General features: G+C 33.7%; 1 protein-coding gene across 5 annotated transcripts in view; it reads left to right on the plus strand.

Moving 5' to 3' along the window:
• Positions 1-15734, plus strand: part of ECT2 (epithelial cell transforming 2) — a 70740-nt gene that overhangs the window by 37226 nt on the left and 17780 nt on the right. For all 5 annotated transcript variants that reach the window (XM_004383481.2, XM_004383482.2, XM_023737949.1 and 2 more), the window contains 8 exons: positions 740-808; positions 1977-2087; positions 2746-2842; positions 4455-4536; positions 8481-8559; positions 8724-8843; positions 13429-13567; positions 14897-15051. In XM_004383481.2, coding sequence (XP_004383538.1) covers positions 740-808; positions 1977-2087; positions 2746-2842; positions 4455-4536; positions 8481-8559; positions 8724-8843; positions 13429-13567; positions 14897-15051 — 852 coding nt within the window. The remainder of the gene's footprint in view (positions 1-739; positions 809-1976; positions 2088-2745; positions 2843-4454; positions 4537-8480; positions 8560-8723; positions 8844-13428; positions 13568-14896; positions 15052-15734) is intronic.

The raw sequence follows: 15734 nt of genomic DNA on the forward strand, positions 1-15734 counted from the left end.
TCTTTATCTCTTCATTTGATGTTCTAGGGTTTCAGGATTGTTGATTCTCTGTTTGGCTTAGTTTTTCGGATCTTTGTTGTGGAGGGACAGCGTAGTGCTTCTGCCTAGACCGCCATCTTGCCGGAGTCCCCCTTGTTAGCCATTTTTATATCATCTCTGGTGAAATGTATGTTCAAGTCTGTTGCCCGTTTTTTTTGGCTTGTTTGTCATCATATTATTGAGTTGTGAAGGAGCTGTGGTGGTGCAATGGTTAAGCACTTGGATGCTAGCCAAAAGGTTGGCGATTTGAACCTACCAGTGACTCCGCAGGAGAAAAGACCTGGCAATCTGCTCCCGTAAGGATTACAGACTTGGAAACCCTTTGAGGCAGTTCTTCTCTGTCCTATAGGCTTGCTATGAGCTAGAATCGATCTGACAGCACACAAAAACAAGAATTCTTTATGAATTCAGGAAATAAGTCCTTGATCAGCTATGTGTTTTGCAAATATTTTCTCCCAGTTTGTTGTTGCTTGTACTTGATGCTATCTATGCCTTCTTAATTATTTTTCAAAGGATACTTTCCTCCTAGTAAAAAAACTAATTCCATGCTGAGGTACAAGAGTGAGATAATAATTGCTCTGCATGTCAAATGAAGACACTTTGAAAAGTGCTACTTTCAAATAAATATCTCAGAAATATTAAAAAGTATATAAATTGCTGTCAAGTTTAATCTTTATAGTTTCAGTTTGTATTATTTCAGGATGATCTTGAAGATCTTATTATCAATTGGGATGAGAGCAAAAGCATTGGTGACATTTTTCTTAAATATGTAAGTATTTTATTTTTTAAGTATTTAGGTTAAAGTATCTCATCAAGGACTATCAGAATGATGTACCCTGCACAAGAGACTTTTCAGATAAATGAAAGTTACTCCTTGAAATGTGAGCGCTTTTAAAACTTAGACATGATTGTGTTTGTAAAATACGTTCCAGGTTCTTGTTTTCTGAAACATGCTTACTATATGTTAACATTGTCTTGATAACTCAAGATCATCATTAGGGACTTAATTGTCATACTATGCTACTGTTTTGCTACATATTAAGTTATTTGCCCTTTATAAATGGCCACAGGTTAATGTTTTGTTGTTGAAATTTCTGTAATTGAGTTTTATTTTTCTCTTTCTTTAGTTGTTAGTTATCATTTTTTACTCTTGTTATGTATACTCTATATAGAAGCTTCTAATCAACTGCTCCTTTACTAATTTATAAAATAAAAATACTTAAGTTTATAAAACAAAAATAAATTCATTTTGAGTGAGGTACTGTGGTTCATTCCTTTGAGTAGGATTTATAGGTTTTAGTGCTTTGGATCTAGATACATTTATTTAGTGTTCTGAGACTTACCCCTCTCCTCCAACTTCCTGCTTTGCCATATAGTCTCTCAGATGTTTTTTCTGGGTGAGACAGCCAAATATGCAAATTATTACCACATACACTTTTGATGTCTATTAGTATCCTCAATTAGTCAAGGCAGTTATTCTTTTCTTGCTTGCATTTTTGAGTCATATAATCGATCTTTTAGTGGTGACTTATCGCCTTCAGTAAAGAATTTACGTGTTCTTGGGTTCTGCATAGATAAGCTCTATTTGAATTATTACATCCTGAATGCGTGTCTTTATAGAAGTTTTGAAAATTTTCTTTGTCATGTTTATGTCAATAAGATAAGCTTTAATATGCTTTTGTTTCTTACTGGTTCTTTATTTCTTACGCAAGATTTAGGCCGTGTGTTCCAATTGATCATTTTTTTGTTTAGCAGTTAACTCTTACTGAGAAGTTTATAAAATTAATTTCCATATTTAACTTGAGAAGAAACTTATTTAAACTTTTTTTTTTGCATCCACTATGTCAGATAGTAAATTTTGATTATTTGACTTTAAGTTTCATTGTCTAAAGGTGATATGAGTAACAAATTAGAGTTTTTTTTTCTCCCTTTTCTAGTCAAAGGATTTGATAAAAACCTACCCTCCCTTTGTAAACTTCTTTGAAATGAGGAAGGAAACAATTATTAAATGTGAAAAACAGAAACCAAGATTTCATGCTTTTCTGAAGGTATGTACAAATCTTTCAAATAAAAATCTGAGAGTCATTTCTGAAGGACTTTCATTAAAATTATAAAAAAACTAAATTATAACTTCAGTAAAAATATATCCATGTTAGCACACCTTAATATTATGTGTTAATTTTAGCTGTACTTTAGGGTGGGAGTGATGTTTAGCTTCAGAAGATTTGACGTATTAGGTAGCAGGGGCAGCTAAGAGAATGAGAATGGTATATGTAGTTATAGAAGTTATACAAGTTTTAGCTTTCAAACATCTGACAATTTCCAGCAAGATTTTTATTTTGTCTTTAATGATTTTTTTCCCCTTATCAAATACTCTATCCACTTTCTTTATCCAAAGGTATCAGCATAATTAATATTTAAAAAAAAATTTTTTTCTTGAAAATTGTGTAGACTTTAGAGAAACTTAAAGTGGGATGTGTAAGATGTGTAGTGGAACTCACTTTCTATTTGAGTTGCTAACCCTTGGCTGACCAGTAAGTCATTTTAGCCCCCGGAAGGTTATTCAACCACAGTAATCTGAAGAGTAACTGCCACCCCACCTGTGCTGCTAATTCTTATCAGGGCTACTGATGATAGGGTTTAAGATGCCTAATCTTTACAAAAACCATTCCTTCTTTAATTATTGAATATGTTAATTCTTTTCAGATAAACCAAGCTAAACCAGAATGTGGACGGCAAAGCCTTGTTGAACTTCTCATCCGACCAGTACAGAGGTTACCCAGTGTTGCACTACTTTTAAATGGTACTTGTCTTACCTATTTTAGATATTTTCCTGAAATTGTTTTTTTTCCTAAAATAGCTGGAATTCCCATTTTCATAGGTTTTTTAGACTTCTGCGTTAAGGTTTATATATCTCTTTTACAAAGAAAACAGCTTTATATATAATCTTAAAGTAATCACTGGTGCCACAAAAATTCAGTCTGGACCACTTTATTTGTTTGGTATCATTTATATTAACTAGTATTGTACTTTTCATTTATCCATTTAAAGTCATCTTACATTTTGTGGTGTGTCACTAATTCAAAATTGATTTACATGTACGTAAACTCAAAAGTTCACCCACAAAATCACAAGAAGAGAGAAGATTCGTATGTCGAAAGTTTAGTCCTTTTCTGAATTTTAGTAAAGTTCTATATACTTGGCCTTATGCTTACTTTTTTTTCCTTAGGTTTTTCAAATCACTTTTGAAACATAGATCCATATTTTCTAGAACTTAAACTACAGATATAAGTAGAAGGAAGTTCTACAGCAGAGTTAATTTTTATGAATAGATTTTGCTTGTGGTCAAACAAGCATATGTATGTGTGTGTGTGTATATGTGTATATATATATATATACCCTTACATTTAGCAGACTAAATTAGCGAATATTTAAGGAAGTGTGAAGTTTTTGTTTTATTATTTAAAATTAAATGTGAAATATGAAGTACAAACAGAAATAAGCTTGTATTAAAACATTTTGATCCCTAAACTCTAACTACACTAATTTGTCCAGCAGACAAGGAAGCTAATTTTGAGACTTTATTTTTTTCTTTCAAATATTTTAACTTAGTATATTAATTATAGTGATAACTAAATTTCATAATTTTTCTCTTTAGAATTAGCTAATATAGTTGAGAATTTTTAGCTTATAAAATGATTTCCCTACCCTTTTTAACAGATTATAAAGATAATATATAAACAAACCTTGAAGTTTCCAAAACAGTAGGTTTTTCTGCTGATTTACATATCATCACAATTGTTTCATTAAGTACTCATAGAAATCCATGCTGTCATAACTAAAATGAACTTGATTTCTAAGTCTTTTTCCTGTTATTCCACTTAAAAGATTAGGTGGATATGGTGCTAGATTGAGAATAGATTTGGTAGAAATGTGCCACAGATGGCATAGGATAAGCAATCTGGATAAGAAGAGTCAAAGTATATTTATCTCTTGGATTAAACAAAATCTACTTTTACAGACACCAGATACTCTATGATAGAGCCATGGGCCCCCAATATGACTTACAGTATAACATATATAATGATCTCTGAGCTAGTTGAGGGTTATGTGTTTTCATTCAGCAGAGGAATCTAGGAGTCCTAAGCTTTACTAGAATTGAGAAGGCAGCATAAGAAAACTTGTATTACATAGTCTGAAAATTCGATCAATAAAAAAATGTGGTAACCTTAATAAATGTGTAAGAAGAGAACTCTTAAGGGAACATGGCTGAAAACTTTTTTTAAGTGAAAATATATTGTCTTTAAAAATTAATCAGCCTATATGTATCAAGATGGACTGCATTTTAAAAAATCTTAGATAGAAAACCACTGAATTTTTTTTAATCATAGAAAAAAAATGTTTTATCATTACAGATCTTAAGAAGCACACAGCCGATGAAAATCCTGACAAAAGCACTCTGGAAAAAGCTATTGGATCACTAAAGGAAGTAATGACGTAAGTGCAGTAAATATTTTATTTTTCTTACTGGTTTTTAGATTTAGAATGGAATTAATGGAACAATTAGAGTTTTTATAAATGGAGAGAAAAATGTCAATAGCAAATTTTTGTAAAATAATTGGTATATTATTTTCTAATGATGAGAAATATAAGAATACATTGATTAATCAGAAACATTTATCACTGAAAGTATTACACTGTTATGCATAGAGAGGAGCAATAGTTTAGAAATCTGAAAATGTTCAACATACACTGAAGTTATTTTCTTCATGTATCTCCAGTCATAGTTGATTTTGGTCTTCATATTCATGTGAACTGCCTGTATGTGACTTGAGAATTTGACCATGGTGAAATGAAAAGTTTTATAATACTTCTCACTTTTATTTTAGACTTTTTGTTTCCTACCTTAAATTTCATGGAATTAAATTGGTAAGGTTGGTCAGAGATACATTAGAAGTATCAACTCAATGAAATTTCTTCTTGAGTCAATTTCTGTGGTTTGTGTCTTTTTAGGAATTTTTCCATTACATCTAAATTATCTAATTTGTTGGCATACAGTTGTTCATAGTATTCTCTTATTCTTTTTATATGTCAGGTCACTAGTGACATCTCTTTTCCTTCCTGATTTTAGTAATTTTAGTGTTTTCTCTCCCTCCTCCCCCTTGTTCAGTCTAGTTAAAGGTTTGCCTATTTTCTTGAACTTTTAAAAGAAGCAACTTCTGACTTTGTTTTTTTCTGTTTTTCTATTTCGTTAATTTCCACTCTGATCTTTATTATTTCCTTCCTTCTGCATGTGTTAGGTTTTGTTTGTTTTCCCTTTTCCAGTGTCTTAAGGTAAAAGGTTAGGTTATTGACTTGAGATCTTTCTTCTTTTTTTAATATAAGCCTTTACAGTTATAGATTTCCCTTTAAGCACTGCTTTAGTTGCATTCTATGAGTTTTGACATGTTATGTTTTTGTTTTTATTTATCTCAAAGTATTTTCTGATATCCCTTGTTATTTACTCCTGGTCCATTGGTTATTTAGGAGTGTGTTGTTTAATTTCCACAATTGTGAATTTTCAAACTTTTTTGAAATGGAATTTCACTCCATTGTCATTGGAGAACATAGTATGATTTCATTCCTTTTAAATTTATTTTTTATGCGTTAGCGTATGGTCTATTCCGGAGTATATTCCAAGTACACTTGTGAAGAAAGTGCATTCTGCTCTTGGATGGAGTGTTTTATAGATGTCTATTAGATCTAGTTCTTTGATACTGTTGTTCAAGTCTTCTATTTCATTTTCATCTTCTGGTATTACTGTAGCTACTAATGTCTTGGTTACTGCTTACGTAGTACATCTGTTTCTATGCCTTTACTTTGCACCTGTTTGTGTCTTTGAATTTAATGTGTTTCTAGTAGGCAACATATAGTTGGACTGTTTTTTATTATTCAGTCTAATAATCTCTTCATTTGGATTAGTATGTTTAATACAGATACATTTAATGTTATTATTGAAATTATCTAGTTGGATTTACTCTGCCTAAAATTTTACTTTTTCTCTACTGTCTCATATTTTTTTTTTTTTTTTGTTCCTTTGTCTTGCCTTTACTGTTTTTTAATTAAGTGAATATTTTCTAGTGTAATACTAATTTTTTAAAATAATTTTTTCATTTTCACTATATTTTAAAAACTTGTCTTAGTAGTTTCTCTGGGGCTTACCATATCTTACCATCTTAACGAAATCTATTCCAGATTTTTACTGATTTAATTCCAGTGAGACAGAAACATTACTCCTATATAGCTTTATTCTCTTCCCCTCTTTTGTGCTTTTATTGTTATACCTATTGCATCTGTATATGTTACAAATCCAACTATATATTGTTATTAAAAAAAAAGTTAAAATTGTTCCTTTATGTAATTTTATGTCTTTTAAAAGAAGCTGAGAGTAGAAAAGAGAGCTAGTATATATTTATGGAGTTTCTTGTATTAACTATCTTATTTACCATTTCTGCTTCTCTTCTTCCTTTGGATTTATGTACCATCTGGTGTCATTTCCTTACTCCAGTCAGCTCTGGTTGTTCATCAGATTTTCTCTTTGCTTGCTTTTTTTAAGTACTTCAGTTATGATGTGCCTTGATGTAGTTTTCTTCCTGTTTTTGTGCTTGAGGTTTATTTAGCTTCTTGCATTTGTGGTTTTACAGCTTTTACCAAGTTTAGAACAGTTTCAGCATATTTTTTCAAATATTTTACTGTCCTTCCTGCCTTCTCTCTTTTTGGGACACTCTAATTGCACATATATTTGGCTTTTTGAAGTTATCCCTCAGCTCACTGACGCTGGTAACTCTTTTCTCTCTTTTTCCCCTGGTCGTTTTTCTCTGTTTCAGTTTGGCTGGTTTCTATTGTTGTCCTCAGTTTCACTAACCTTCTCCAATACCTCATCCAGTGTGTTTGTCATCCAGCACAGGTTAGCTTCCATCTCTAGAAATTTGATTTTTTTTTTTAATATCTTCTGTGTCTCTGCTCAAGATGTTTAATCTTTCCTATAGCTTTTTGAACCTATGAAATAGTTGTGCCAGTTGCTGTCAAGTTGATTCCAACTTGGTGGCAACCCCTTTTGTTTCAGAGTATATACATGCATTCTATGGGGTTTTTAATGGCTGTAATCTTTCAGAAGTAGATCACAGGCCTTTCTGTACTTCTGAGGCACCCCTGGGTGGATTCGACCTGTCAAACCTAACTGTTTCTGTTGCTCAGGAACGCCTATGAAATAGTTATAGTAACTGTTTTAATGTCCTTGCCTGCTTATTCCATTATCAGTGTCATTTCTGTTTCAGTTTTAGCTGATTGATTTTTTTTTCCCCCCTCAATATGGGCCATATTTTCCTGCCTCTTTGCATGCTATGTAGTATTTTATTGGGTACCAGACATTGTTAATTTTACTTTGTTGAGTGTTAGATATTTTTATATTCCTACGATTGTTTTGAACTTTTTTCTGGGATGCATTTAAGTTACTTACAGACAGTTTGATCTTTTCGCGTCTTTTTTTTAAGCTTTGTTAGGCAGGATCAGAATGGCGTTTATCTAGGGTTAATTTTCTCCATTGTTGACGCGTGATCCTTCCTAGTACTTTACCTGATGCTCCACGAATCATAAAGTTTTCCACTGATTCATGGGAACAAACTATTTTATGCCACGTGAGTGCTGGGCACTGTTAACTAATCATTTCGGGTGTTTCTTTCCTTAACCTCAGTAGTTTCCTTACACACGTGCACGCAGTGCTCAAGTGATTACACAGAGAGTCTTCTGCAGATCTTTGGAGTTCTCTGTCTGGGCAGCCCTTCTCTTTTGCAGTATTCTGCCCTGAAAACGCTAGCCATCTTTTCCTCTCTGGGCTGTTTCAGGGAAAGAGTTGGGCACTGCCTGTGCTGTCCGTGCATGGAGAAAGCGTTCTCTAGGCTACAAGCTAGGGCAAGTGTAAGGCTTACCTTATTTGTTTCCTGTCTTATAGGACTTGATGTCTTTATATTTTGATTGTTTTTTCAGGAGGGTAAATCCATGTCCTCTTATTCCATCTTATCTGAAAGCCGTAGTCTGTTAATCGTAGGAATAAAATCTTTAACATGTGACCTGGGAGTGATGTGCATAAAACCTTAACTGAGCTTACATATAGAACTTCAGAACTTTATTTGTTAACCTGCATTTTGGACAGGTCTAATGTATTTTAGGAATTGTATAGTAAAGAGCATAGTAAAACATACTTTCTGAAGGATCTCCTATGGTATATTTTTTTAATGCAGTAGGATACTTTTAGGGAACATTTTAACTAATTCTGCTATCGTAATTTATGTGGATTCACAAGGAAGGACATGTCTTAAGTGACTTGGGATACATTTGTATGCAGCTTTTATGTTCTGTTGCTTTAAAAGTTTAAGTTTTAAAGATAACTATTAATGTTTCAGGCATATTAATGAAGATAAGAGAAAAACAGAAGCCCAAAAGCAAATTTTTGATGTTTTTTATGAAGTAGATGGATGCCCGGTAAGTATTCTTTTTTGACAATTGTCAATTTTCTTTCTTGTTACTGAAGTTTCTATAGTTTTGATTTGTAAAAAGAATCTTGGCACCACTATATTTTAAATTATAACTTTTTTTACTGCTTAATACCAATTGATCTCTTTTATTAATATATTCAATCTATGCAGGCTAATCTTTTATCTTCTCACCGAAGCTTAGTACAACGAGTTGAAACAGTATCTCTAGGTGAGCACCCGTGTGACAGAGGAGAGCAAGTAACTCTCTTCCTCTTCAATGACTGCCTGGAGGTAAAGTTGTACTTAATGTAGTATAATAACACATCTGATTTTTCTGACTTCTCTGAATGTTTAAAACCAAGTTTTGATTGAAGTAGAAGTTTAAAGTCAACTTAAACTTTTTTTTAATCATTTTTAAGTTGAGACCAATTTTTTACTTAATACTATTAATAGAATGCTTTTAGGAGAAGGGCTGATGTTAAGAAATATGGTAAATTTCCATAATTCACAATCCAAGTCAAAATGAAAAGTTAGTTTATTTCTATGTAAATAAACATATAGGTCAAAAATTGGGGAGACTTCTTATTCCTATGTGTATTTATTCAAGATTTACAAAATAATTTGAATTCTTCTTAATGGAATTGAAATAAATTTTCCAGCAAAGATGAAGTCAGTAGTTTATTGATTTGAGAGATAACTTGATTATTTAATATTATGAATTCCTTTATGATTCCGATTCTTCCTTAAATCAGATTTTAGCATGAATGAGTGATAATTATGTCACTCAATTATTATAATTATAAAATTCTTATTTATGCAAGTTAATTTGTTTCTTCCCAGGTTACACCTAAAGATAAATTGAATTATGTTTGTATGCTTTTTCAACTCTTTTCTTTCATTATTTTAACAGTGTATTTTTAAATAAGACAAGCTAATAAGGGATATAAAGATGTGCATTTTCCTTTATCCCAGAGGAAAAAATGTTCGTTTTGCTAAAACAAACATTAACAAGACTCATTTGACATTTCTGTTGAGTAACATTCTGTTGCCTCCATCAAAATAATTTGATGGGTTTCCTTTTTCTTTAAAGTCTATATACCCCTTTGTTTTATCCTTTGTCACTTTTCTTGAAATGCTGCCCTGTTACAGCATGTACATTACTATTTAAAGTGTAAAACATAAGGGAATCTTAGAGAACAAATCATACATAGAGCAGTTATTGGTGCAATAAAACCTCATCAAAAATTCACTGTGTTAAATGCAGAGTTTTCTTCTGGCGAGGTTAATGAAAAATATTCACATTTGTTCAGTAATGCCACAGAAAGCACAAAAATACAGATAGTAAAAATACTGTATACAGTTGACCATACCTGAACTGAGAAAGTCATAAAAAGTCATGAGGCAGATAATTCTGAACAACCTGCTTTCCCCATGATAAAAATGTTAGCCTGCCCTGCTTTTGAGAACAGGGACTAGGCAAAGGAGTCAATTCTCAGTCATATTTTATCTGAATTATTATCATGGCATTTTACTATACATAGTTTCTCAGAACTTGTTTGCTTCTATTAAAGTATTTTTAGGTTTTTCCACTTGAAGTCCCTAGGTCGGCTGGCTCCATTTATCTAATAGGATAATTGTCTATATACTTCCTTGCCAATCTATTCTGGTTTTTATCTCTTTGTTCCTGACAGAGTCGTGGCTTACGTTATACTTTTGATCTTGTATCTCCAAATTCCTCAGTGTTTTTTTTTCCTTTTTGTATTGTACTTTAGCTGAAGGTTTACAGAACAAATAGTTTCTCATTAAACAGTCAGTACACATATTGTTTTATGACATTGGTTAACAACCTCACGACATGTCAACCCTCTCCCTTCTCGACCTTTTTTTTTTTTTTTTGGTGAAAATATACATAGCCAAAGATAACCATTTCAAAAATTTCTGCATGCACAATTCAGTGACATTGATTACGTTCTTCCAGTTGTGCTGCTATTCTCACTTTATATGCAGGTTTACAGAACAAAATAGTTCTCATTAAACAGTTAGTACACATGTTGCCCTGTGACAATGGTTAACAACCCCACTACATGTCAACACTGTCCTTACTCAACCTTGGGTTCCCTATCACCAGCTTCCTTGTCCCCTTCTGCCTTCTAGTCCTTGTCCCTGGACTGCTGTGCCTTATTAGTCCCTTTTTGTTTTATGGGGCTGTCCAATCCCCAGCTGAACGGTGAACCTCAGAAGTGACTTCACCACTGAGCTAAAAGGGTGTTCTAGGGGCCATACTCTCGGGGTTTCTCCAGTCTCTTTCAGGCCAGTAAATCTGGTCTTTTTTGCATGTGTGTGTTAGAATTTTGTTCTACATCCTTCTCCAGCTCTGTCCAGAACCCTCTGTTGTGATCCCAGTCAGAGCAGTCAGTGGTGGTAGCCGGGCACCATCTAGCTGTACTGGACTCAGTCTGGTGGAGGTCTTGGTAGCTGTGGTCCATTAGTCCTTTGGACTAATCTTTTCTTTGTTCCTGTTCTCTTCATTCTCCCTTGTTTCTGAAGGGGTGAGACCAGTGGAGTATCTTAGATGGCCGCTCACAGGCTTTTAAGACCCCAGATGCTACTCACCAAGGTAGAATGTAGAACATTGTCTTTATAAACTGTGTTATGCCAATTGAGCTAGATGTTCCCTGAGACCATGGTCCCCACAGCCCTCCGCCCAGCAATTCACTCCCTCAAGGAGTTTGGATGTGTCTATGGAGCTTCCATGACCTTTCCTTGTACAAGTTGTGCTGGCTTCCCCAGTATTGTATACTCCTCAGTGTTTTTTAATTGACTCATTTACTTCCTTTCTGCTTTAGTTCATGCCATTGACCATTCCCTACGCTTCCAAGTCCAGTATGTGATACGCCAGCCTCAAATTTCCTTTGCCTTCTTGACTCTAGTAACTTTTTGTTGTTGATTTGTGACTTAGGAGACCCGTGTGTTATAGAGTAGAACTACTCTATAGGGTTTTCTCAGTTGTAATCTTTATGAAGCAGATCACCAGGCCTGTTTCTTCCATGGTGCCTCTGAGGGGGTTTGAGCCGCCAACCTTTTGGTTACTAGCTGAGCGTAAACTGCCTATGCCACCCAGGGACCTTTGACTCTAGTAACTTTTCCTTCCAATCTCTCTTAGCCTCCCAGTCACAGAATCACATCAACTGAAACTGCTCTATTTCTAGCATATTAAATTTGGACTTCACAGTGTATAATCCTAAACTCTGATTTTTAATTTGTGGTTATTTTTTTTTTTTTAAAAAAACCAACTCTTAGCAAATTTGGAAATAAGTGTATAGTACTTCTTTGACCTGCTAAAAACCTATAGCAGGCATTCTTACCGGTGAAAAATTAGAAACATTCAAAATTGATAAAATCCAGATTAACTTCTCTTTAATGTAACAAGAAATGTTTTACTAAAACTAAACTAATTTTGGATTTAAGGATGTACTTTTCGTTTTTATCTTTTATGTAGTATTTAGTTTCTTTTTTGCTATCACGTATTAGCATTCATGTCATCAGTATTAACAATTGTCATTGTTTTTCCTTTTTAAAAGTGAACCTTAACATTTCATTATTTTACTCAGCCAAATTAATTTAAAAGCATATTTAAGTATTACAATGTAAATAATTATATAATGGAAAAGCCTTTATTGCTTATTTTCACTATATTAATATAAATGAATTTTCAATACTTGATTCACCCAAGCATAGATTTGCTTTCTATTTCTGCTCTGATGTGAATATGACACTGGCCCTCATAGCACAGTGGTTAAGTGCTTGGCTGCTAACTGAAAGGTTGGTCGTTCGAACCCACTTCTGCAGTAAAGATAACAGCCTTGGAAACCTTTGGGGTTTCCTGTAGTGTTGTCCTGAAAGGTTGCTATGAGTTAGAATCGTCTCGATGGCAACAGGTTTGGGGGGTCTTGGCCATGGCTTTTGGTCTTTTCTTGTTAGTCTCGTGTGTGCTAACATAAGGTAGTACATTTTCCAGCCAAATTTTGTCATATTTGTGATGATAACCAACTAATCTCAATTTGTTAAGTAATGTCTTTTTCTTTATGACTACCACTACAGAAGAGATGTTCTTTAAAAATGGCAAAATACTATACTAGACTTTTGCAGAAATGAAAACAAAAATTTTTAAGACCTTATAAAATTCAGAGGAACTCTCCCAAGTAAATCATGAATCATATCCTTTTTGATTTTGTTCCTGTTTTCAGCTTTACCTCACCCATCTCTTCCTTTTACGAGTTCCTAGCTTATCCTAACACAGTACCTTAAATTTATCATTTTTTCATTTGTTTTGTTTGATTACTTACTTGGTGTTTCCCTTTCTCAGTATTAAGTAAAGCTCATAAGAGCAGAAACTATTTCTGTCTTATTCACTTCTCTCTCCTCAGTGCCTTGCGCAGCAACTGAAACATGAATTCTGCTCTTAAACTGAAATCAATTCTCTTTTGTATCCAAGACAGAGATCCCAGAGCAACTCTTCCTCTTCTCTTGGACTCAAGGCCTTTCATTCAAGATTCCCTTATCCTTTAATTCTGTTGCTCCTCACCTAGCTTCTGACTATTCCACACCTCTGGGAATTTTGGCATATCCCCATCCTTCATCAATTTTCCTGACTTTTGAGCTCTTCTCCTAAACATGAGCACATCCGGTACACAAGTGTGCATAGGATTTTGTCACATAGTAACTCTGCTTCTTATCATATAATAGCCCTGGAATGACTAGTAGTCAGGTGAGCTGCATATGGAGTTATGTAATTAGTTCTATTTTATTTTTAAGAGTGGCCTTTAGTTGTATTTATTCATGTTACTAACAATTTTTTTTTTTTTCCCATTATCAGATAGCAAGGAAACGACACAAGGTTATTGGCACTTTTAGGAGTCCTCATAGCCATACCCGACCCCCACCTCCTCTAAAGCATATTCATCTAATGCCTCTTTCTCAAATTAAGAAGGTGCTGGACATAAGAGAGACGGAAGGTATGTTCATTGAGAAACTATCGGTTAAGTAAAAATAGTTTATATCCCTTGTGGGTTTGATTCACCCCTTATAGTTTATTTATTTATTTATTTAAACCACTTTTGAATGTAGTTTACCAGTTCTGACGCAGCACTTATTCTTATACCTCTATCCCGACACTCTGTAGGAACAGAATTGAATTTTGATTTTTCAAATGAAGGTGCTGTCTCAACCTGTAGGACACCTCATTCCCTTAAGGGACAAAGAGCTTTTAAATAGTTTTGGGTCACAGTAGTGCCCTAGCCTATTCCCTCGCCAAAACTCACTTTAATTCCTTCAGAATCCAAAAGAAATTTCCAGCCCTTTGTCTGTCCTCCACATATTATACCTTCCTTATTGCCAGTGGCCACATTGTTAGGGATGTATTTAGGAATATGGACAGCGAATAGGTGTACATGAAATAAATGCATCCAAAGTAACTGTGGTAGACTTGCCATGAGGTCAAATGTGCATTAAGGAAAACTTTTGACTAACAACTTTGGTAGTATTGGCGGGGAGGGCGGGTCCCTGAAAACCTGAAGTAGCCAAAAAATTTATACCTACCAACACAATATCATCTGTTTAATTGTACCTAATTATATGTGTGCATGGCCAAATTTTGGATATTAGGCATATATTTCTACAATGTAAGCTGATTCCATTATTGATCTCACCCTCTAATGATGGAATGCTTTGAGTTCATGAGAAATACTTCTTAAAGAAAACTTAAACAGCAATTTACATTGCTTTTCACTTGATTATCAAATTCTGGATTTATTAAGGGTTACTAAGTCCATTTGTTGAAATCATCTCCAATTGTTTGGATTTTAACTATTGAAGACTATTGTTAAAATAGCTTTTGTTTAAGTATCTGGGTCACAAAACATTCTGTCACAGAATTTTAATACTTGGATATTTTATTTCTTTGAACTTCAGTAGGTTGAGTTATTGAATTCTTATGATAATTTAAAAATTAAGTTCTAGAATTCTAACAAGTGATACGATCTAATATTTTTCTTTTCATAAATTTCATCATAGAAAACATTAAATGTCATGCAAAATACTGGTAACTTAGTGTCATTAAGTTATTGTCGATTTCTTATGTGGTACTAATTTATTGTAAGTCTTTCCAATGCTTCATTTTAATACGTTGAAATTCTTTGTCTAATTGAAAAGGGAGGAGGATGGAGAGGGTGGAGAAGAGATAATGTCATTGGAATTTTGTTACTCTGAGGGATTAAACTTGTGTTAATTTATCATTTTCAAAGGAGTAACACTTAATGATGTTTATGGTTATTCTGGAACCCTAGATTGCCATAATGCATTTGCCTTGCTTGTGAGGCCACCAACAGAGCAGGCAAATGTGCTGCTGAGTTTCCAGATGACATCAGAGGAACTTCCCAAGGAAAGCTGGCTAAAGATGTTATGTCGACATGTAGCCAACACCATTTGTAAAGCAGATGCTGTAAGTTCCTAAATGCGTATTATAATGAAAGGTTACTAGCAGTGCATTCAGACTAACCCTCTACATTTCTAATGACTTGTTGTTTATGAATGTAGGAGAGTTTTAGTTTTGTGTGTATTTAGAGAAACTGATTTACTAAGTTATTTTGAGTCCCTGCGTTATAGATAGGCCTTCACATCCTGACAGCTCCTGTGGCTCTAATTTAATGAGTCTTTTGGGACTTGTCATGTACCCTGTGATTTTCATTGGTGCTCTTAGATATGAGTATAAAATAAAGGGTATTTTGTTCTGTTGTTCTTTTATCTTACTGAAAGCAATTGATGGGCTGAAGCAAGTTGCTTTTCCTATCAGAGCAAGCTGGGATCTAGGCAATCCATTTTTTGCACTCTTAAGATCAAATGTCATCATAAGTATATAATTATCTTTATGCCATAAGGATTAAAGTGAAGAGAGATGAGGGAATCAAAATACTGACCTTAAATGACTGGCCAGAAATCAGGTAGCTTGTAGTAAATCTTGGATAATACCTAGGTCTTTTAAAGGATAATTTGATTTTTTAAATCCCCATATAAGGGAAAGAGACATATGATAGATAGATATAGACCAGACCCCTTACTCTTTGCACCATACTTATTCAATCTGTGTGCTGAGCAAATAATCCGAGAAGCTGGACTATCTGAAGA

Source organism: Trichechus manatus, unplaced genomic scaffold (assembly GCF_000243295.1).
Source record: "Trichechus manatus latirostris isolate Lorelei unplaced genomic scaffold, TriManLat1.0 scaffold00110, whole genome shotgun sequence".
Classification (NCBI taxonomy): domain Eukaryota; kingdom Metazoa; phylum Chordata; class Mammalia; order Sirenia; family Trichechidae; genus Trichechus; species Trichechus manatus.